The 22,190-nt window shown below is 40.3% G+C and overlaps 1 protein-coding gene across 1 annotated transcript in view; it reads left to right on the plus strand.

Moving 5' to 3' along the window:
* The window catches only part of KCNK10 (potassium two pore domain channel subfamily K member 10), a 67,004-nt gene that overhangs the window by 39,379 nt on the left and 5,435 nt on the right, over nt 1-22,190 (plus strand). The window contains exons 4-5 of the mRNA XM_075031081.1: nt 476-636; nt 20,868-21,054. Coding sequence (XP_074887182.1) covers nt 476-636; nt 20,868-21,054 — 348 coding nt within the window. The remainder of the gene's footprint in view (nt 1-475; nt 637-20,867; nt 21,055-22,190) is intronic.

Consider the following 22,190-nt stretch of genomic DNA (forward strand, 5'->3'; position numbering starts at 1 on the left):
AACTGAATGAAGAGTTCAAGGGCGGATTCTTGTAGCGTGGGTACACTTTGGAGGCTGCGGTGTGACTAGTCAGTGTGATGAGTGGCTGTGGAAATTATGAGCTAACCACTGAAAATGAGCCTTGTCAGGTGAATCACACTCCCATCAGGAAGTTATTGGCACAGCCCAAGAGGAGCAGCAGCACACAGGCACCAGGCCAGGACAGAGTGATTTTTGTGCCATGATAAGTCAAGCCAGATTAACTAATCAAACAACAACTCTAGATAGGACCTGTATCTATAGAAAATATGGGTAACTGAGGCTACAAGAACTAAATCACAGAGGGTAGCTTGTCTGGGAAATGACATCAGGCTGTGGAAAGTCTGTAAATGGGAATTACATGTGGAAGAAAGGTATCCCTGCAGGAACAGTCCATTAATTTTTCTAAAAAGCCATGTATTAATTCTGAGAGTCTGACAAATGTTTTTCTCCTCAGGGTATGGGAATATTGCTCCAAGCACTGTTGGAGGCAAGGTTTTCTGCATCTTGTATGCCATCTTTGGGATTCCACTGTTTGGCTTCTTGCTGGCTGGGATTGGAGACCAACTTGGAACCATCTTTGGGAAGGGTATCGCAAGGGTGGAAAAAGTTTTCAGAGTAAGCTCACTGTCAATTTTTTGCTTGGCTTGTATGAATTGCTTTTAATTCTGTTGCTATTACTTGCAGTCGTTTTTACATGTTAAGCACCATGAAATATTTACATGTCTAGTTGAGATGACGCTTAATCTCCTTAGGGGCCTCTGTAGTCAGTGGAGAGAAATAGACTTCTCTAGATGGTGGTTGCAGGCATTATAGATCAGGCTCTGAATTTCCTTCTTGAGGCTATCTCTGGGCAATGTATCTCCTAAGCTAGGCTCCTGACAAGGACTGCCTGTAAAACAGCCTTCAGGTTGCTTTGGACATGTGTGTCCATTCACTGAAAATAGCGAGAAGGTAGTATAACTTCGGGAGGAACAGGGCTGCAGAGTAGGTCCTGATGTATTACTAATAAAGCCTAAAGGACTTGGAAAGCAGGGTTACTCGAGTGAATGTGAATTTGGCTGAGCGGTATACTTTCACTGCAAGAGGACAGATGCTTTGGAGTAGATCTACAGCTGCAAAAACTGGCATAACGCCACTGACTGGAATTGTCTTCATGGTATTTACCTGCCCTGCCTACCATGGGTACATCCTACACTAGATTTCTTTATAGACTTTTTCATATGTAATTTCCCTTCATGTTGCCAGTACCCTCTATTTTTGAGTCTGTATCACCGTAAGCAATTCTTTTGCAAGCAGTGCCACAGACCTGGCAAATGCTGTTTTGCTAATTTGCCGATGGTTCTCTTCAGGGATTCTCTCTTGGTTCCCTTGGAGGTGGCGTAACTGGAGGTAAGTCTTTCCAGGGATGGAGTGGATGAGAAGCTGTCCAAGCTGGTTAGTTTAATAGGCATCTATTTCTAAAACATTGCCACAAATGAGAGCAAATTACTTGTAACTGTTTTTGAAAAGAAGTAATTGAGTATTAGACTGGAGTATGAGCAATTTCCCTTTTGATTAAATTACTGTGAAGTGTCCCAGACCAGCCATAAGAAGTACTTCTCAGGCTAAATGTGGAGAAAGGTGACTAGTGATTATGGGTGAGTAAGCATTTATGTGCCTGACTGGAGAACACTTGAAAATGGCCTACATTTTCATGAAATGAAAATAAAATTATTGAAATGTGGCTCAGGTTGGGCCTACCAAACCAGAAGTAGCTAAGATCACTAGTTTCTTACCTAGCTTCTTACTGTACCTGCTTCACCTCAAAGGAATATCTGGACCTTCCAGTCTGCTTCTGCCCAAGGAAAACTACAGTCTTATAGTCACGATATAAATTGAGAGTCAGAAAATCTTTGATTAATTGTCAGCTGTACTATTGGCTTTCTGGGTGATGAGGTCAAGACCATTAAACTGTCAGCATGATAGTTTATAAGTAAAATAATACATGTTCTAATTGAAGTATTTTAAGATTCATAGATGAATGCTGATACTAATTTTTCATACAGAATATAGCCCTTTGGCATGTAATGGGAGTTCTTTTGGTATTCATAGTACTCCTTCCTTTTCTTGAGCTAATGCAGTTGTTTCTTGTTTATAACCTTCTAAATGATTTCTTTTCCTCCTTAGTATTTTGTCAGGTTCCAAAGCAATTGAGAGATCTGTGTTCCCCTTGTTTAGCCAAGATATATGTTTATTCCTTTTATTTTGATTCCCCAAAATACATTGTATCTGTTCTTTTGTGATTTGGTGGATGGGGTTATACATAATTTTCTTCAATATTCCTAGTAATGAGGTTCAGCTATTTGAAGTATTCCTGATATAGTTTACAGTTTACATGCTTCTTAGTAACTTGTCTTAATATCAGTGGCTTCACTTTCTAAGATTATTTACATAATATTTGATATATGATACATGATAACTAATATATTATACATGATATATACTTTATATTGTTAGCTAATGGAGAATATAATAATAATAATTTTAGTAATTATGTAAATTATTATCACATTGTGTTTACATTGTTAGACTGCACAAATGTTTGGACCTAATCAGAGAATCCACAAATGCACTAACAGTTCTTGATTTAATCCTGAGGAGTAAACAAAATTAGTTCAATGTGTAACTCTTGTTTTTTACTTTGTAACTGTCTCCATAATGAACTCAAATTCAGGATGTTTGTGGGTGTAAAGCAACATGCTATAACCTTTAAAGGGAGGACATAAAAATTAGGAGAATAGTTATGAGGAAACTAAAAGGAACAAATGTAGGCTAAAAAGACACTGACAGAGGTAATAAAATGTTGGATGGTGTGCCTCACAAATCTTTTGGAGTTAGCTGAGGGGTCACTGAGTGTGTATCAATGATCTAGCGATATAACGAATTGAATTTCTGGAAAGCTTTTGACAAGTTTTCTTATCAAAGGCTATAAGGAAATCACATATCAGTACATGCTTAAAGGGTAAATGGAGATGAGTGATAGATGGTAGCATTATCAGTGTGATTTTACTGGAGTCCTTCTGGGATCTTACTGTTTTAACAGAGATGGCCTGGAATGGTTCAGACAACAAGGTAAGTATGCAGGTGACAAAGTCTGCAAATTACATCTCTAGATGTTTCAGGATAGCTAAAACAGAAGCTGCAAAAGGGTGATAAGATGACAAATGGAATCCAGTGTTGGCAATACAAAATAATGGATATTTCTTGAGTTTGAGGAAAGAAATCCCAGTATATTCATATAGGCATGGTACCAAATTCCACTTTTCCAAAAGGGACTTGGGATTACCATGGAGGGTTCTCTGAAAATAACACTGAAACTTAGCAGCAGTTAAAAAGGGAAAAAAGAGTGTCAGGAAAGGGGTTGAAACCCAAAAGACCGTTTTACCACTGCACAAATCCATGGTGCACTTGCACCATGAATATCACATGCAGTTTTAATCATCGCATTTTGAAAAACAATTAACAGAAATGAAAAGCAGTGCTAGGTCTTCCCCCACAGACTAAGGTGGGGAGCCTCTAAGATGGCATTTACTAGCTACTGGTATTATTTGCCTTCTAGTGGGTCCTCAAGGGCAATTTCCGACAGTCCAGCTTGTATCCTTGGGGAAGGGAATGGGAAGAAACTTTGCACATGTCCTGGACATTATAATGTATCAAGTTTTCATGTACATATGCCTCTAACGCTGCTTCTGTCTGTCTTCAGTTGCCTCTGTTTATCCTATTAACCCTTAGGGATGTTACATGGTTGATGTCAGGGCAGCCGAGAGCTCCTGAAATCCTTGCAACTTTGTCATCATCTGTGCAGGTGGATGGGACTTGAAGGCAACTTGATCTTGCATTGCGGTCAGGATCATTTCTGAAGCTAGGCAAGAGGCAATATGCATACACTGGCAGGCGAGAAGGAGAGGAAAGTTTCTCTGTCGGCACAGCAGTGTTTTCACCCAATGCATTTCCTTAACAGGTCTCTTGCTCCACTCAACTGTAACTGTGAGCATGAGCCCACACCACGCATGGGACAGCTTGCCCCTGGCATCCCCTGGCATAACTGGAAAGATGAAAAGAGGATTCCTCCCCCAGGAGTTGTGCTAGTGCCCTTCTGCTGCCTCTGACATGACCTGTGTGGAGCCTCACCAAGCCTACATTAATTAGCAGCACAAATTAGAGCCTAAGAATGCCACATTTGGTTATTGCAGTGATCAGCCCATGCACTCTGTGGGAATTTTAAGAACAATTTGAACTCCATAAAGGGGGAAAGAGATCTGCTCTTATCAAATACACACTATACCCCCAGTATCAAATGAATATTTCAGCAGAAGGATCTGGACACATGCCACTGCTCATCTTGTAATCCAAAATGTTGCTGCTGTTTTGGTGTGTAGATAACCAGGAAAACAACTATTCATTTGTGACTAGGTAGGGCTGGAAGTGTTTCATTGCAAAATAACACTTCTAAACCAGAAACTTTTCATGTACCGTTTTAGGAACGGGAAGCACTGGCAGAGTGACGCTGCCTGGGATACAAGGAGGTATCCCAAACACCATGCTTTGGCAGGTCTATGCCATCTGTCCTACTGTAGAAATAGTGTTTGGTACAAGTAAATAAACATCAACCAGGTCAGAGACATAAACCAAAGCACCCCTCACGCAAGCCCTACCTACTCAGCTACTGATTTTTCCTATATGTCCCATCTTCAATAATCTGAGGCGGAACCTGGCTACTAGTCTGTTCTCACATGCATACAAGTGTGATTCCCCAGAAAATGGATATGTAGAGTGCCACCAGATTCACTAGCACTGGTTACAAGCATTCAATATCTGGGTTCAGTGATGAATCTGTCCTCCCGGCCCATTTGAGAAAATCACATACAAACTCAAAATCTGCTTAAAAATTTGACAAGTCTTGTAATTATTTTCAGCTGGCAAAGCTTTTCAGACACTACAGAAATGAAATATGCACTCCAAGGTGGCACAAAACCATAAAAGAACTATTGCTATCTTACATATGTGAGGGATCTTATGAACGACCTGAGACTGTTTCTATAATAAACAGCAGAACAAACCCCATTCTTTTGGCTTGCTCTGTACACACAGAGGCTGCAAGCATCTAAAGATAGAAAGTAAAGCACTCCATAGGCAGAGTGCACAGTTACAGAATGCAGCAGCTGTCATTATCATGAGTTAAATATAGGCTAAATTCAGATAGTCTTTATTCAAATCTTGTAATGAGTGTTTAGATTCTCACTGGAAGTAGATGGGACAAGCATAACCTGACAGATCTTCCCGCATCTTGCAGTTCAGTACAGATACAGGCATTCAGCCTGGGCACAGCGTGCTTCTGAGAGTGCTCCAGGATTTTCTGGCTTTTGAGGTGAAGCCACTGTGAGCAGTTCCTGGACTTGGTTACTGCTTTTACTCCTCTGGCTTACAGCACGAGGCTGAGGACAGGTCTGGCAACACAGCTGGTAGAGCGTGAATTGCAATACAGGGATGTGAGCAAGCAGCCAGACATGGATGGTGGCAAGGCTGCACCCCTGAAGCTCATGTCTCAAGAAAATGCACTACTTTTGTGCAGACATGCAATGCCTCTGTAGACAACTCACACTTCACTGAACCAGGGACTTGTCAGAACAGACACATCTACTCCCTGTCTTTCAGGTTTTCATCTTATAGAACCTGTTTGCCCGTTGATCTCTTGGGAAATGGTGTGCACTAGATTTAAGAGATGTATAAGTGTTATGAAAATGATATACACCTTTTTTCTTCTTCTTCTTTTTTTTTTTTTTTTTCCCTGAAAGACAGCAGTAGACATTACCTTAACCTTGAAACAGTCTGAGGAAAAGTAGTTCTTAGTTGGATGACGGGGCTGGAGCTGGGGCAGGAGTAACACCTGGTGGAAAACTTTCTTTTAGCAACTACCAAAGCTTACTTTTCCTCAACTTTGTTGTTTGTCTTTCTGAATACATGAGATCTACCCTAGCTACTCTTTATCTTAGAGAGTCAACTTCTTTTTAGAGATTTTTGTTTTCTCTGATCTCTTTTGTTACTGTACAAGTGACAGAAATTGTCTTTACAAATTCCTTATCCAAAAATGAATGGAAAATAGCTCATGGGAAAGAAACGTTGTACAGGAAAGTAACTGTGCAGAGGAGGAACACTTAAAAATACAGTCTTTTTTTCTTTGTCTCCCCTCTGTCTTTCCATTTGTTCCATTATCTGTCCCCTTGCTCTTTCTCATCCTCTTCTTTCCCTTTGCTCATATCAAACCTGTAGCATTATACCTGACACCAGTGCAGGACTGGTGAGTGAGTTCTCAGCAAAGTTTGCTGTTCAAAAAGCTGTTTGAGGTTTCCTTGAAGTACTACCTTTACCTCTTCTTCACGAGGGTAATGGCAAGGACCCCATCTGCTTCCTGCCAGGCAGCCCCCACCCTGTGCTTTCTCTTCCAGCTCCATAGCAGCATTGATTCTTCTCATTTTTGGCAGCTGAATCAAACTTTCAGATGAGACCATTCCCAAAGCCAGAAATTCAAAACCAGATCACTGCTTAGGCAAACCCGTGAAATCATTCTGGATTGGCACTGTTGTTACTGAATTCAAAATTTGGCACACGGTTAATAGATAAATGTATTATAACCTAAAAGTGGTATGTTCGCTAGTAAGAGCCTATTTGTAGTTCAGAATATACAATGTGACATGGGTGTTTTTGAACAGATTAAATTAATGGAAGACTGATGGAAACATTTCCTCTCCAATTCCTGACAGCTAATCAAAATATACAAAAAATCAGCACAATCTATTTTATTTTGTTTTATTGCATTTTGTTACTAGCCAGCATCAGTGTGTTATTACACCCACTGACAATATCAACATCCTATCTTTTCTTAATATGTTGTTATTCACTGTCATTTTCTGTAAGGAAAAAAGCCACAATTTTTTAAAAACACTCACTCAAGAACTTCCACAGTGGAACAGTCCAGTGCAATGATCAATCTGCCATCTGCTGGCATCCTGTTTCCGGACAGAGCTGTCAGGATGGGGTGTGAAATTCAACCTACTGGTGCATGTACACAGTATTATTCCAAAATGATATGAGATTTATGAGCTGAAATTTCAGCGTTCAGAGCTTAGCCTTACAATTTCCTGGGACATTTCCACCAAAACAAAATGGCTGAGAAACATAAAAAGTCAGTCACCAGAAAGGAATCCTACATTTCCATAATCTAGTAAAAATTTCTTATTGTTGCAGTAAAGACAGTAGATCTAATTACATTCTGTTATTGGTTATTAGCACTTTGATACCATAGAAACCAGCTAGGAACAGGGCATCAGTGTCCTAAGACTGGAAACAGTGATTTGTAAACAGTGTTTTTAAATGGACAGGAAAACATATAGGCAAAGAAAAGGATGTGATAGTATCAGATGGCAGGCTGGTTGTGAGGCAGAAAGTTCTAGAGGGAAGAAGCCAGATGGAAGTTAAAGACAAAGTAAGGCTGAGAGGTTGAAAGCAGTGGCTAGGGATGATAGAGTGAAGCTGATGTGAAGATAGTGCTAGGAGAATGGGAAAGTAGGAGCAAACAGCCACTCACTACATGGCAGAGGAAATTTTCCCTCATAATTCACTGAATTCCCCTTCACCCGCAGAAGTAATGTTTCATAGGAACTTGGTAAGTTACCCACAGGAAAACCTTGAGAAAGAAATGCAAATGCTTTCCTCATACACAAGATCACCTTGTTACGGAAAGACCAAAGGTGATGTAGCCTCGGAGAGAAATAATATGCAGACCACAGAGTATGCTGACTTGAAACATTTTTCATTTGATTCCTGTGATTCTGTGCCTCTCTCACTAGTTGGGAATTTGATTCTTTGAAGCTGCTTCTGTTTTGCTTCCCACACAGCAGAATAACTTGCTCAGGAAAAAATAATCTGTGTGGTGAGAGCTTGTACAGATAAAAAGAAGTGTTTTAGAGTACTGATTTACAAACCCAGAACAAATCGATGTAAGCAATCTCAGCTCACTATCTGTTCTTTTGCCTGTAACAACCTAAAGGTCCATCTGAGAGTCACAGTTCCCTGAGCGACATTAAAAAAGGGGTGCTTGCAGGTCAACAAAGGATTGGTTTAGGTATGTAGATACTTCGGTGATATTTATTTCAAGTAGTTATGCACCTGAATGTACATTTCAAATCTGAGCATCCTGAAATTTAGAGGTGATTTAGAACAAAACCTGGACCCAGATCCGAATTTTGCAGTTAGGTAAGTTATCTTAGTGAACTATCTAGATATACAACATAAAAAAATCTAGATACTTTCTAGTGCTTGCCAGCAATACATCCATAGAGACTTACAAATCTGGTGAGTATTCTAATTTCATTTTCAGTTCCTCTGTTTTAAATCTGAAGACAAGCTTTTTGTAAATTGGCTGATGATAAAAGTGAAATTAAGGAATGCAAGTACTGTAAGAATCCATAACTTGCAGTATTTGCATAGGAACTACACAGAGCATGGCAGAAAGAGAACCTTGGAAGAGCAGTATACAGCAGTTAGCATACTGAACATGGACACACCGTGCTCTACCTCTGTTTATTTCTGCTTGTCTTCCTCATCAAACTTTATTTAGACCAAAAGTAACTGTCTAAAACCAGTCAGTGCTGCGATGTTAGACTCTTCTGAATCATTTGTCTGTAGCAACTTAAGGCTGATGTGCTGTCCTCAGGAAAATAAAGCCTCAGGACTATGACTTTTTAAGCATATGGAAATTCAAACAGTGTATCTCCCACCATACTGGAGTGGATTATGAACCACTTCTGATAAGTGCACTCCTCACTCCATCCTCTTGAAAAGGAGTTTCTCTCTGCAGAAAACAAGAGGGAGTAGTGAGGAAGTATGTGTCAGTCCTTCTCTCAAAAAACATTGTCTGACACCTTTTTAAGTGAAAATACATAAGCACTCCTGAAATCCAGGACTTCATTGTCAAGACAGGTGCTCCAGTTTGGAAAACTCTGGGTGCATTCTCCTCTAGTTCATCGGCAACTTACCTGTTACAAAGAGGACTGTTAGTCTCTCTGTACACTACAAATGTGTTCTTCTCTCTGCTCCTTCCTGCCTGGACTCCTTCAATGACTTTCTAAACAAGAGTTGTTCTAATTGCTTTTCTTGGATGTAAAGCAGCCCAGACCCAGGGCCATCTGGACATTTTACTGTAGTATGTCTAGCAGAAGAGTGACCGTAGATGCTTATGAAGTTGAACTGGAGGATGAAAGACAGGAGTGGTAACTTTACAATGCATGCCTCTGAAATACCTTTCTCCTTGAGATGCTGCAGGCCACATCTTCTTTCATTTTTCTAACTGTTGCTTTAATTGTGGTGATGAAAAGATAGCAGGAAGTTTTATTTTTGCTTTTGATCGTTATCTGCTTTAGTAGTCCTCGTGCTCCATTGCTCAATAGAAGATACAGGCAAATGATAATCCTATGGGTGAACTAAACAACTAATGGTGCAGGGTGTGACTTCATTACAGGCAGTGACTCTTCATCCACCAGAGCCAAATTTGTCTCTGGATTCTGTTTTAGGTCCAACCACTGGCTTGTGGTATGGTCTTGAATATGTTGCTTTTACTGTTTGGATCACTTTCCCCCTCCATTGTATTTGAGATGAAGGAAAGTATCTTTTTCTGCAGAGTGCTCAGATAGTACACTAGTACTAAAAAATTAATGGCAAAATCTATGGATCCCAGCTTTTGGCTTTTTATTTCCTCTAACTGGGTATTTAATTCAGTTAGTGATGCTTACAGCTAATCTGCTTCAGGGAAAGTAACTTAAGTGCAGCAAACCTTTGCTGATTTGTTCTTATCCACTGGTCTGTTGCCAAGTATGAGTTTAGAGTCTAAAGCTTGCATGTGCTGGCTATGGAGCACATCTTTCTTTAATCCTGCAAATCAATAAGCCCTTCCAAATTACCATATAATTTAAGGGTTAATATTAACTTGAACAGTTAAATTCAGATCTTGACATCTCTGCAAGATCTTTTAAACATTTTGGTTTTATCAACAATGTCTGTTAGGCCTGTAAGGTCTTGTGAGAAGTATAGCATCACCCTGAGGCAACTTCAAAGAGAGGATCATGAAGGTCTTGAACTAAGTCTACCTCTAAAGAGAGCCCCAGGAGGTGTTGAGCCTGGTGGTAGTTGAAAGGGCATTCCTGGGGTTGCTAGAAAGAGAAGGCAGCAGCTCTAAGAAGGGAGAACAGTCAATGCCAGGAAGAGAGAATAATTGCTCCAATTTTAGAATCAAATCGGTCTCAATAAAAAAATTATAGTATAAATAGAGGAGGAAAGACTATTCTAAAACCAGGTTTTAAAACTAGCTTAAATCCAGGGTATAGTGTTATCTGGAAATCTCAAGTCAGCTCCAGTGCACCAAAACTGAAACCCGATATGCATTGAAGTCCATCCCCCAAAGTAATTATCACTGGTATTACTGTAACACCTCTTTCTATGAGTGTTAGGCACTGCATAGTGTAGCTGTTGACTACAGGGCACTTCAGAGGAAGTCTTGTACTGTTTTGCCCACTTACGTGAAGCCTTTTAATATCTTTTCATTATTGTTTTGTTCATTATTTAGAATTATTAGAGGTTCAAACCTTAAATAATTCTTACTGGAGTCATACTCTTGTCACTGAACTGCAGTGCCCATAATATTTTACAGCTCTTAAAAGCAGAATATTGTACAAAAACTAGTCAGGAATCCATGATTAATATAAAGGCTTTATTTATCACTGTTCAGGTATCTATCTGTATTACAGTAAATTGTAATAGTTGATTTTTCATTTAGGAAGCAATTTTCATTACATTGCTTTCTGATTGTGGATAGACTGCAGCTATTGTAGTATATGAACCCAAGATCCCATTATCTTTAGGGTTTTTCTTCATCTACTTAGCTTTTATTTGTAGGGTGCCTAATATTTTAGCACCTGTTTGAATGTTTACACAGAACTAATTAATAAACCAAAGACAGGTCTAGTAGGCAATTAGGGGCTAAAAAACTGATTTAAGTGCAAGGTAAGAGAGTATTTGGCAATTGACACTTAGTAGAAGGGTTTCCAAACCCTTCTGTGGATGATGGAACAATCTATGGATGATGATTTATGAACCTTAAAGAAGAACATAAAAACAATAGAGTAACGATGAAGTATGTTTTCAGGAAGGGGTTTTCTTCCACCGTTAATTTGAATGTACTCAGGCTATTTTTTATGTACATCGGGGATTATCTCTGGAGTATGATCTCTGTCGTTTTGCCACCTATTGTTCCCTCTATCTGCTTCTTTTCTGTTTTCTGTGGTGAAAAACAGATGAGCACTATTTCTTTATATCAAAGCCCAGTCTTTGCCACCTCTCATTTGGTTTGAAACCAGTTTAGTATTCAGAATGATCTTAGGTTAAGCAGTGGCAAGGAGTTGCATTTCCATGCAGATCCTGAATCCCAATTTTCTTGTTAAGGAAGTGCGTTAAACGGTCCTTCTTTATGGTTTGAAATGTTCAGGAACCACTGTTCTTAAGGGTAAAACTATACCTGCCTGCTTCCTGCAAAAATTACTATTAGTCACATAACTTTTAATTGCTGTGAAGTGCACTGGAAATAAACCCTGTGAGTCTCAAGCAATTATCTCTCATGAAACACAAGACAAACAGGAGCTGAAAGCATGATTAACAGTTTACTGAGCAGCTAGGGTTTCTTAGTTAGTCTGTCTGAAGCTTAAAAAATAAGATACTTCAGTGGAAGCTGCTAATTAGTGCCAAAGAACATGTGAACTTTTCAGCCATCAGCCTGAAAGTTAAACTCTTTCCTAAGTACTAATGGTGAATATCCTCTTTTTGTTATTGCCTCAAGTTTTGGTCATATTGCTGTGGAAACTTCTCTGTGTCCCTGACAGCACTGTGCTGAAATACCAAATCCTGTGTACCAGGGTTTTGATGTAGGTGTTGCCATCTCTGAAAACCTGATTTATATCCTAAAGACAGTCCTAAACTCAAGATTGTTTAAGTTTGCAAAATAGAGGGTAAAGGAAAAGCGAGATGGAAATGCAACTGCAACACGATGTCACTCATAATACAGTAATTGTTGATCCCCTCTCTCCCCCAACAAATACGTAGAGCCATTTTTGTTAGTGTTCTTCAGAATATCCTCCAAAATTCCTGTGGGCAACATTTGGGGAAGCATCAAAGACTGAGTGTGAGGGGGGTAATGGATCTTGAAAGGCAATAGATAGAAATTACTTCATGAGGGTACCTGTACATGGTGCCTCATCCCAGCCATGAGGACTGTGCTACTTTCCCACTCGAGATGCTGCTTCAAGGTTATGTACAGGCTGGATGAAGGTAGCAAATTTCTTAATTAGGTGCTGAGCATATACTCATACATCTAGCCTTGCTGCTATGTGGCACTTTGCACCATCGTAACAGCATTTTACTTTTTCCCCTGAATTGCACTGATGAATAAGATGAAAGCATTGACTCAACACTGATCAAAACCAGGGTTACCAGGAATGGCAAGGTAAAATCCATTCAGGTACAGGGAAGTGATGTGGAACAACCATTATTAACCCATTCTTGCACTCCCTGGGAGAGGGGAATATAGGTGTAACTCAGAAAGCAACAATACATTCCAAATGAGGTCTCTGTGAGCATCCTTTGAAATCGCTTAAGTCTGGTCTGTGCCATGAGCCTCTGTTGTCCTTTGTCTGCTTCAATGTCTGAGAAAAGCATATATATACATGGATCCCTCTTATTCAACTTTTTTTTTTTTCTTGGGCTGAACACAGCTCAGCCAGAACAGAGGTTTGGGCTCATTATTGTTATTTTTGTTTCTTCAGTAGCATAATGAGCAATGTACAGAAATTAGTTGGTGCATATCAGAAAGCCTTATGTGTGCTTTCTAGAGAGAGGAACAAGGCTGAAAAGGAGTATATCAAGCCTAGAAAATTTCCAAGCCAGTGTTTCTGTATTTTCATAACACAGTATCAGTACTCACATTATGACTGCAGCAAGATCCATGCCTAGAGGTTTACAAAAATAACATGAGAGAAAGCTGCTGCTCTGTGAGAAGCTTGCTGTGTGTTCTGTCTGGGTCTAGAAAAACACCATGCAGAAATGTGGTTTCATGTGGAAAAACAGCAATGTAAAAACAATCCTTCTTTACACTGACCTGTGCCTTGCATGTATTCAGGACTGCCTCTCCCAAGCTTAGTAACAAATGTGAGTGCTTTCAGCTTTTTATATCTGTCTCCCCTATGGTACTTTCTACAGTTAAGAAATAGGGAATGGATTTTGCATCTTCTTGTGCAGCAATAGCAGCGTTCTTTATAAAGCATGAGAATTAAAATAGCACTGAGGCACCAAAAGAGCTAGTTAGACAGAGTGGGGGAAGCCCGTCTCTAGTTGAATGGTTCAAACTACTGTTCTTAACCCATGGAGTTGTCTGAAATGTATATATTTTAAAATACATTATTTAGAATTCTGCTGCTATGCTTTCAAGGGGTGTTGCCTTCTTCATTAATGCGGTGAGTAAGCCCTGGCTGGCAGCAAGCACCCACACAGCCACTTGCTCACTCTCCTCCCTGCAGTGGGACGGGAAGAAAATATGAAGAATGAGAGTGAGAAAGCTTGTGGGTCAAAATAAAGACAGCAAAATCACTTACAAGTGCTGTCATGGGCAAAACAGACTTGACTTGAGGAATTCAATTTATTGCCAATTAGTATAATTTTTAAAGTACTGAGTTGGGTATTTGGAAATAAAAAAAAAAAGACAAACATTCAGGTTGCTTTTCGTCCCCCTTTCCCAGGCTCAGCTTCAGTCCCAGGCTCAGATCACTCCAGACAGCTCTCCTCCACCCGTTTTATTGCCACAGGTCACACTCAGTCCCTCCAGTGCGGTGGTAAATGGCACAGGGGTTGGGGTCAGCACACAGTGGTTTCCCTCTGTGGCAGTACACCACCACCACCCCCCCCCCCCCCAATCCCACCAGCAGGAAACAAAACTTCTCCAGGCAGGGAGAAGGGGAAGGAAAAAAAACCCTAAACCCTGGAGGCCGCAGGTTGAAATTTGAACTGGCCAATTGAGATGCGCCAGGTACACTGAGGTCACCCTCCTAGGCAAGAGAATTAAATGACCACAGGTCAGATTCAACAAGGGTATAAATGGGGTCCCGCCGGAGGACACATTGGAATCAGCCCTCCTCCTCGGAGCAGCGGGTCTGCAGTCGGGGACTCCCCCTCGGGTCGGGGCACCACCTGAGGCAACTCCTGGAGGGAGAGAGCCCTCAGCTTTTAGGGGAGTGATACGCGCGTTTTGGAGCCATCACTTTACATCTTGGGGATTCTTGCATCAGCTGTGTAGTATTAATTCTCTTTACATCATTGAGCCTGTGGTTTATAAAATGTTACTGGACTTCTAACTAACTTTTTACTGAAGAATAAATCTGAGTTTTAAGACCTGTTGGATTTGGTTATGTGTGCACCCGTAACACCCTCTACCTATCCTTCCTTCTCAACTCTTTTCCTCTGCTCCAGCGCTGGTCCTCCATGGGCCACAGTCTCTCCAGGGAAGTGCCTACTCTGCCATCGAGCACCTCCCACTCCCCTGACCTTGTTATTCCCTCCTCCTCTGCCTGTCCAGCATTTCTGCCCTTTCTTAAATACACTTTCCCAGACGTGTCACCATCGTGGCTGAGGGGCTCAGTGGTGTCCTCCAGTGGGTCTGTTGGAGCTGGCTGGTACTGGCTGTGTTCAGAGAACACAGAATAACAAAAGATTCATGTATTGTTCTTAGATGTTATCTCCAAGCCAGTGATATTGAAAATACATTTTGTTTCAGTCTCATTTTGAATGTGAAGGAGCTAGGACAAGGCAGAATGAAATCCACACTGACAGGTATAGGCAGCAGTGATGTTGATGTGACCATACCGCTGATCACTGAGGAGCTCTGTAAGCCCAGTGCTGTGCCAGTCTTTCTGTACAGCCTGTTGAGATGGGCATCACACTTTACTGAGGTATGTGCCAGGCTCTGGACCAGAGCTCGCTTGCATTTGACTGATCTGAAAGGCAAGCGGTGTGAACCTATGTCTACCTGCACTGTCTACACTAGCCTAGCAAAAATGTTTTGACTAAGGACATACCTAATGTTTGTGGCAGAGAAAAACGTGGAAGCGATGTATCTGATATTCTGTTTTATGCTTTGAGTACAAAAACTGGCTTTCGTCTTTTTAAAATTTTTTGATCTGGAGAAAGTGATTTAGAAGACAAGCTGTTTAATTAGTGCATGGGCAGAGACAATCTGTTCCAAGAACAGCTGGCAGCATGGGAGAGGGCATAAAGTTAAGAGTAGGTGAAGGGGACAAAAGAAATGTTAAAGAAATGTGTTTTCTTTGGAGGAGTGCTCCAAAATGCAGAGTCTTGTGGAGAGATGAGGACAGCATGTTCCATGAAGGCATAGTATACCAGCACTAAAAATATGCCATTGGTCATCTAGCCAAAAAGGTAAACAACTTGCTTAGAGTCTTGGGGATATTTGTCAGGAATTCAGAAAAGAAAATGTTTGGAAGACAGAAGAACCATCTGAGCTCACTGTAAAGCAGCAAATGTTCCAGTGCTATTTTTGGTTGAGTAGTACTGTATATTGGTGGAGTTTCTGTGAAATGGGAGGTGACACTACAAAATCTTGGAATATGCATATTTGAAATATGCTGTTCATGGAAATAATATATGTTCCATATATTTAGCATTTAGCCTAGTCTGAAAAGTGGCTGTAGCATCTTTTTATCCCATGCTTAATGTCTTCTACTTGGAAAAAACAGTATCTACTCCATTTTGGAAGGACTATATAGCATGCCTGTGGCCTCAGCTTGGGAAATTAAGAACCTTGTTTGGTCCTGTTGTTGTCAACATTTAGGTCAGAAAAACTGTGCCTGAATTAATGACCAGAGAGAGAGAAATAAAAGGAGAAAGAAAAAGGGATTTCTTTTAACTCCTGAAATTATTGGATAAGACCAAAACCTATAAGACCCCAGTGTATGTAATAGAAAACAAGGAAAGAGCAAGGTCACACTCATTGATGGAAAAGATGCATAAGAAGTAAATTCCACTGATAAGGATGTCTCCATAAGAATGTCTGTCCTCACCCCTCTTGTCATTGGAGCAGATTGACATTAGGTTGTTTGAATTAATACGAACAAGATGATGTTATATGCAGTGATTTTGCCTGTTTAGCACTTAACTGCTTGAGGGTAGGAAGGCTCTACAGAGGGATCTGGACAGGCTGGATCGATGGGCCAAGGCCAATTGTATGAGGTTCAACAAGGCCAAGTGCCGGGTCCTGCACTTGGGTCACAACAGCCCCACGCAGCGCTACAGGCTTGGGGAAGAGTGGCTGGAAAGCTGCCTCGTGGAAAAAGACCTGGGGATTTTGATTGACAGCCGGCTAAATATGATCCAGCAGTGTGCCCAGGTGGCCAAGAAGGCCAACGGCATCCTGGCCTGTATCAGAAATAGTGTGGCCAGCAGGAGCAGGGAGGTGATCGTCCCCTGTACTGGGCACTGGTGAGGCCACACCTGGAGTCCTGTGTTCAGTTTTGGGCCCCCAGTACAGGAAAGACATTGAGGTGCTGGAGCGTGTCCAGAGAAGGGCAACCAAGCTGGTGAGGGGCCTGGAGCACAAGTCTTATGAGGAGCGGCTGAGGGAACTGGGGCTGTTTAGTCTGGAGAAGAGGAGGCTGAGGGGAGACCTCGCTCTCTACAACTACCTGAAAGGAGGTTGTAGTGAGGGGGGTGTAACTGCTGATAGGACCACAGGAAATGGCCTTGAGTTGCATCAGGGGAGGTTTAGGTTGGATATTAGGAAAAATTTCTTTACTGAGAGGGTTGTCAGACATTGGAACAGGCTGCCCAGGGAAGTGGTTGAGTCACCATCCGTGGAGGTATTCAAAAAGCACATAGACAAGGTACTCCAGAACATGGTTTAGTGGGCATGGATGATGGTTGTACTCTATGATCTTGAAGGTCTTTTCCAACCTAAATGATTCTATGATTCTATTCTATGACTAACCACCTTAAGAATAAAATCAACAACTTCATTAGTAAATGGAAATGACCCCTCATAGGTTGTTATATGATTGAAAACTCTCCATCTTTTCTTCTTAGATTCCTACTTTAATCTTTTCCAGATTATCTCAAGGTGGATTTAAATTGAGGCCTTTCTCATTAGCAGGCACTAATTTATTTATATTTGATGAATGTCTCACAAATTATCTGCTCCATCAATGTGGAGAGTACTTGTTGGTAAAACAAAACTAAAAAAAAAAAAAGAAAGTAGAAAACAGCTCTTTCAAAAGTGTTTTCATTTTACTTAAACCACTGTGAGATGAACTGCTATTGCTGGAGAAAGGCCTCTCTTACTGTTTCATTTTGACATAGAAAATTCTGCATTTATTCCACAAAATGGGCTCAGAGGATGTGTTAGCCTGGCTGGAGTTACTCAGCTATTTGCCAGTGTTTGGCTTCAGATTGCAAATACTATTTAAAACAAAAAGTTCTTTCAGTGTTAGAATCCTAAATGCAATTCTTTTTTGTTGGTAAAGCCAGTGTACAGCTGGAGAGCATTTTCCACAAGGCTGTTAAAAGTTCATATACTGTGGGAACACTGGGTTTACCTAAGTTTCTTTGACAGGAAGATCTATTACACTGCAATGACCTGCAGTACTTGATGAGTTTATTTGGAGTCTTACTACAGAGTCCTGGATGGTAAAACAAGGCCAGGTAGGAGGAGGGAGAGGTGGCAAGAAAAGCAAGCAAGTGGGAAACCAATTCTATACCATGGTGACCAGGGCATTAGGCTGGAAAAAGAGAGCAGAAGTATCAAAAAGGCATAAGATCTCTGTTCCTCTGAAATATACTGTCCTGAGGAAAAAACTTCCTTTGTAGAACTTCGGGGATTTTTTTTTCTGTTCTTGTGAAAATACCAGCCTAATTTTTCAGACTCAGTCAAAGTCAAAGGCCTGAGGTATGAACCTTTCAAGATTTCTCAGCCATTAGTACATATATATATATATATATATATATTTTTTTTTTTTTAATAATGTCTTGGTACAGTGTAATACTGCAGTGGTTTAGGCTAATCTAGTCTCATCTTAATACAACTGTGCCAAAACTGGAATGTAAAGGCTGCATTCCTTATTCCTGAGAACCCAGGCAGCACAAAATCATGTTCTTTGTAGGAAAATAGCAAGGCCAACTCCCTCCACAAGGAAAACATACAAGCCAACCTTTTTGTAACATGATTACTACAATGTACATATTCCATGAATAATGACGTTTATGCCTTAGCATTTTTTGGGTCTATAGCAGTTATACTCTACTGTGAATATCCCCAGAATGCATATCTCACTGTAAAAAGACCCCCTTTCCACCTGTATGTTGAATTTCATGTGTCACTGTCCATTAAGTAATTCTGCTTCTGAGTATTGCTTTTGTGCTCTTTTCAGTAGCTCTAAAAATGCTGTGCTTGATTCACCATTGCTTTTTGACTTCATTTGTACCAGTGGAAGAGTAGGGAAAAAATAGACCCTCAGCTGCTCCACTTTTGTGGGAGTAACTGAGATTGCACAATAACCATGAGTCAGGCCTTTCTGCAGAGCCTCTCATTAACATTGTTAGTGTTTTTACTTAAAAAAACCCAACAACCTTGGCTGAATTTATCACTCATGAACAAGTCGATGTCCTGACCATTTGGTACAGATTGGTAGGCCATTCTTTCCACTCCTGTTTTTACAATGAGACAAGACAATCCTGATACATATTGAAATGCATTTTAATGTTGCTGTATGGGGACTGGACAAAGGTTTACTATGCATAACTTTGCTTTGCTAGTAGTGCTTGGCAACCCCAAAGTACTTTGTCCAAGGATTCCCAGTACTATACAGCACTGCATGTGCCTTGTAACTTCCACTGTAGCGAGGTGTCTGCCATTTCGTTTTTACGTGCCAGGAAACTGAAGCATTTAGTGGAAGTGAATAAGTCATGTTAACCAAATCAGTAATAAACAAGTACTTGGTTAAATCTTGGTCCTCCATGACCAAAAGCAAGTGTGCCAGTCTAAGACACCATGTAGCGTCCATGTGATCAGTTGCTTTCCCTTCACTACACATAAGTAAGTGAAATCCTGCCATTGTGAATGTGTGTCCATAACTCTTAAAGAAGCTAGATCAACCTTTAGTATTTTAGCAAACTGCTCAAAATGGGTCCCTAGGATAAAAGGAAATAAGAAGTCAAGTCAGGTTTTACATTCTTGTGTTGTTTTTCGCCTTGGTTCTTCAGTGGCAGTTTTTTCCATGTCTTGTATTTGATTAATCTTATTTATGGCATTGTATTACTAATCCTATTTAACTGGTTTTGTTCAGCCAGACACAGAAAACAATGCACACACACAAAAAGGAAAAAATTAAGCATAGAGATAATAATGTCAAACAGTTTCAGAACTAAAACTATTTATGAAATATTGTATATTTATTCTGCTACCTGCATTTTAAATGCAGAGTATCCCAGGTCACATGAGTGCCTAATGATGGCCAGACATTGCACCTCTAAAATAAACACTCATGCTTTAGTGGAAGCAGTAGTACTGCTCACAAATTGGTTAGATATTAACAAGTTCAGGCAATATCGCCCCTGTATATTATAAAGATAACTTGAGACATTATTTCCTGCCTAGTCAATGTCCTAATCTGAAATGAGATCTCACTTCTGGGTTAAGGGGGATACTTGATTTGGAAAACTAATTTGGAAATAAGTCACTTACAGTGACCTCCACATTCGTTTTCCAGAATAAATACAGAATTTACACTGCCACTGTAATTAATCCACAGTAAGATTGCTAGTAATTTCTAGGTTTCTTGTGAAACTCTATTGAATTTTGAGTTTACTTACAGCACAGAAAATCTGAAATAAATCCATCAGTTGTGTTAATCCAGGCTTGCATCTGTATTACTGGAAACAAAATCTAGGGTTTATATTAAATAAAGTGAGAGTTTATATGAACCAGGAGTATAAAATGTTGCAATTACACTGCTCATATTTGTATTCAGTTTGTAGCAGCCAGTAACACACATACTCTTTGTTCAAGAGCTTTCCAGTATGGATTTGCATAGGTAATTTTAGCTCAGGTTGTTTGGTCCTTTATTTCTGGAGTAAACCGATAATATAGCTATCTATTTTTGAAAAGGAGATTTAATCTTCATGTTTGTGAATGAAATATGGAAATCCCGAGTCAAGGAAAGTCTAGAAAACCCAAAGCACATATTATTTCTACGTAAAATCTCAGGGGTTTAGAAGAAAAACAGGGTTTATTTTCATTTCAGTCTTGGTCTTGCTTGGGGCTGGTGAGGCAATGTGGGTGTACATATGTATGTATGGAGGTGTGAATGTGCACTTTTTCTTATACATCGAACCCGAACTGGAGTGTACTGGAGCCTTTCTGAAGCTCAGGACTGTTTTTCCAGGCTGTTTCTGATAGGTTAGTGACTGCCTAGTGCATGGAAAATGGGAATCACCGTTTTTCTGGGGCCAGATGTAGAGGTTCACTATTGCCCAGGGAAGGCTCTCACTAACGGGGAGGGAGGGTTCTTTTCTACCTAATAAGCTCACAAAAGGCAGAAAGAGAAATACCAGATCACACCAGCATGATCAGTCTGCCATTCACAAGGTATACAGTCCCAGAAATCCACTCAAATATATATTTTTTTTCTTTTGTTATTTCATTTTTCTAGAAAAAGCAAGTGAGTCAAACAAAGATTCGGGTGATCTCCACCATCCTCTTCATCCTGGCAGGCTGCATTGTCTTTGTGACCATTCCTGCAGTTATCTTCAAACACATCGAGGGATGGACAGCCTTGGAGTCCATCTACTTTGTGGTTGTCACTCTGACTACCGTTGGCTTCGGTGACTTTGTAGCAGGTGAGCAGCTTTGAGCCTCGGTGCTGTTCATGAGAGTCTTGGCTCTTAGAATTTGTTTTCTGGTGTAGAGAGGACGTTTTTCACAATGTGTTATATTCCAGTGAAATGATGCCAGGTGTTTCTGTTGGGGTTACTGTGCAATAGGACACCAGGTTGATTTAAGATCCAGGTGCCTTGCCATCTGGAGACTGCAAGCTTTCAGCAGTGTAGATAACGCAAGCCTGGGAAGTCCTGATTTTTCTTTATCGTGCAATGAATTATGCAAAAGTCAAATGACTTTCCCATTGAATTCAAGATTTTTATTAGTCCATTAGGTCTCAATCTGAGGCTGATTGCTGAAGCAAGTAGCCAAAATGATGAATGGATGAAGCTTTTAGAAAGTAGGGCTGAGCCATAAGACTGGAGAAATCTCTAGTCGGATGCAGTAGTGGGCTCCTACTACAGGAGCTGCAGCATTTCAGAAGCTGCATTTTGTTCTCTAACCTTGGCAGAAATTTTGACATTGCAGTTGCCCTGTTAAGGAAAACTGATGTAGGAAGAGAAGGACTAATGGGGTATGCATCTCAGTGCTAGGGGGATACTATCCAAGATTAATACAGTACTAGCAGGAACTATAAATATCCATCCTTACCAATTTCCAAAGAGCGAGTCAAGATTGTTGGCTGGAGAGATGAGAGATTTATTTTTTTTTACTCTACTGCCTTGCTAACAAAAAGGTGGTTAAAATAAGTTGAATTTTTTTTCCCATTAGTGCATGACCCTTATACCTCATTCCTGTCAGTGGTCCTAATTAAAGGCATTAAGATGCCTGTGTTACAAACAGCCACTGTTTTGTTACTTTCCATAAATCAGTGAAATATGAATGAGTTAGAAAACATTAAATACAAGTGCAGGAATATATAAAATTTTCTTTGCTGAAGAGCTGTAGACAAGTCTTTTTGTAGACAAGGCTGTGATCTTCCTTTTTTTATGATGTAGTGGTATAGAAGACATGAATTACTGAGGAAAAAAAGGCACCAAACAAAGAGAGCCCCAGATATGAATAAGAAGCATTTTATGAGCATTCAGATACAGAAGTGATTGTATGAGCTTGGTTCATTTTAACCACTTAAAAGTGAAGAGAAGGTCATTGATAT

The sequence above is a fragment of the Buteo buteo genome, chromosome 6, assembly GCF_964188355.1.
Source record: "Buteo buteo chromosome 6, bButBut1.hap1.1, whole genome shotgun sequence".
NCBI lineage: Eukaryota > Metazoa > Chordata > Aves > Accipitriformes > Accipitridae > Buteo > Buteo buteo.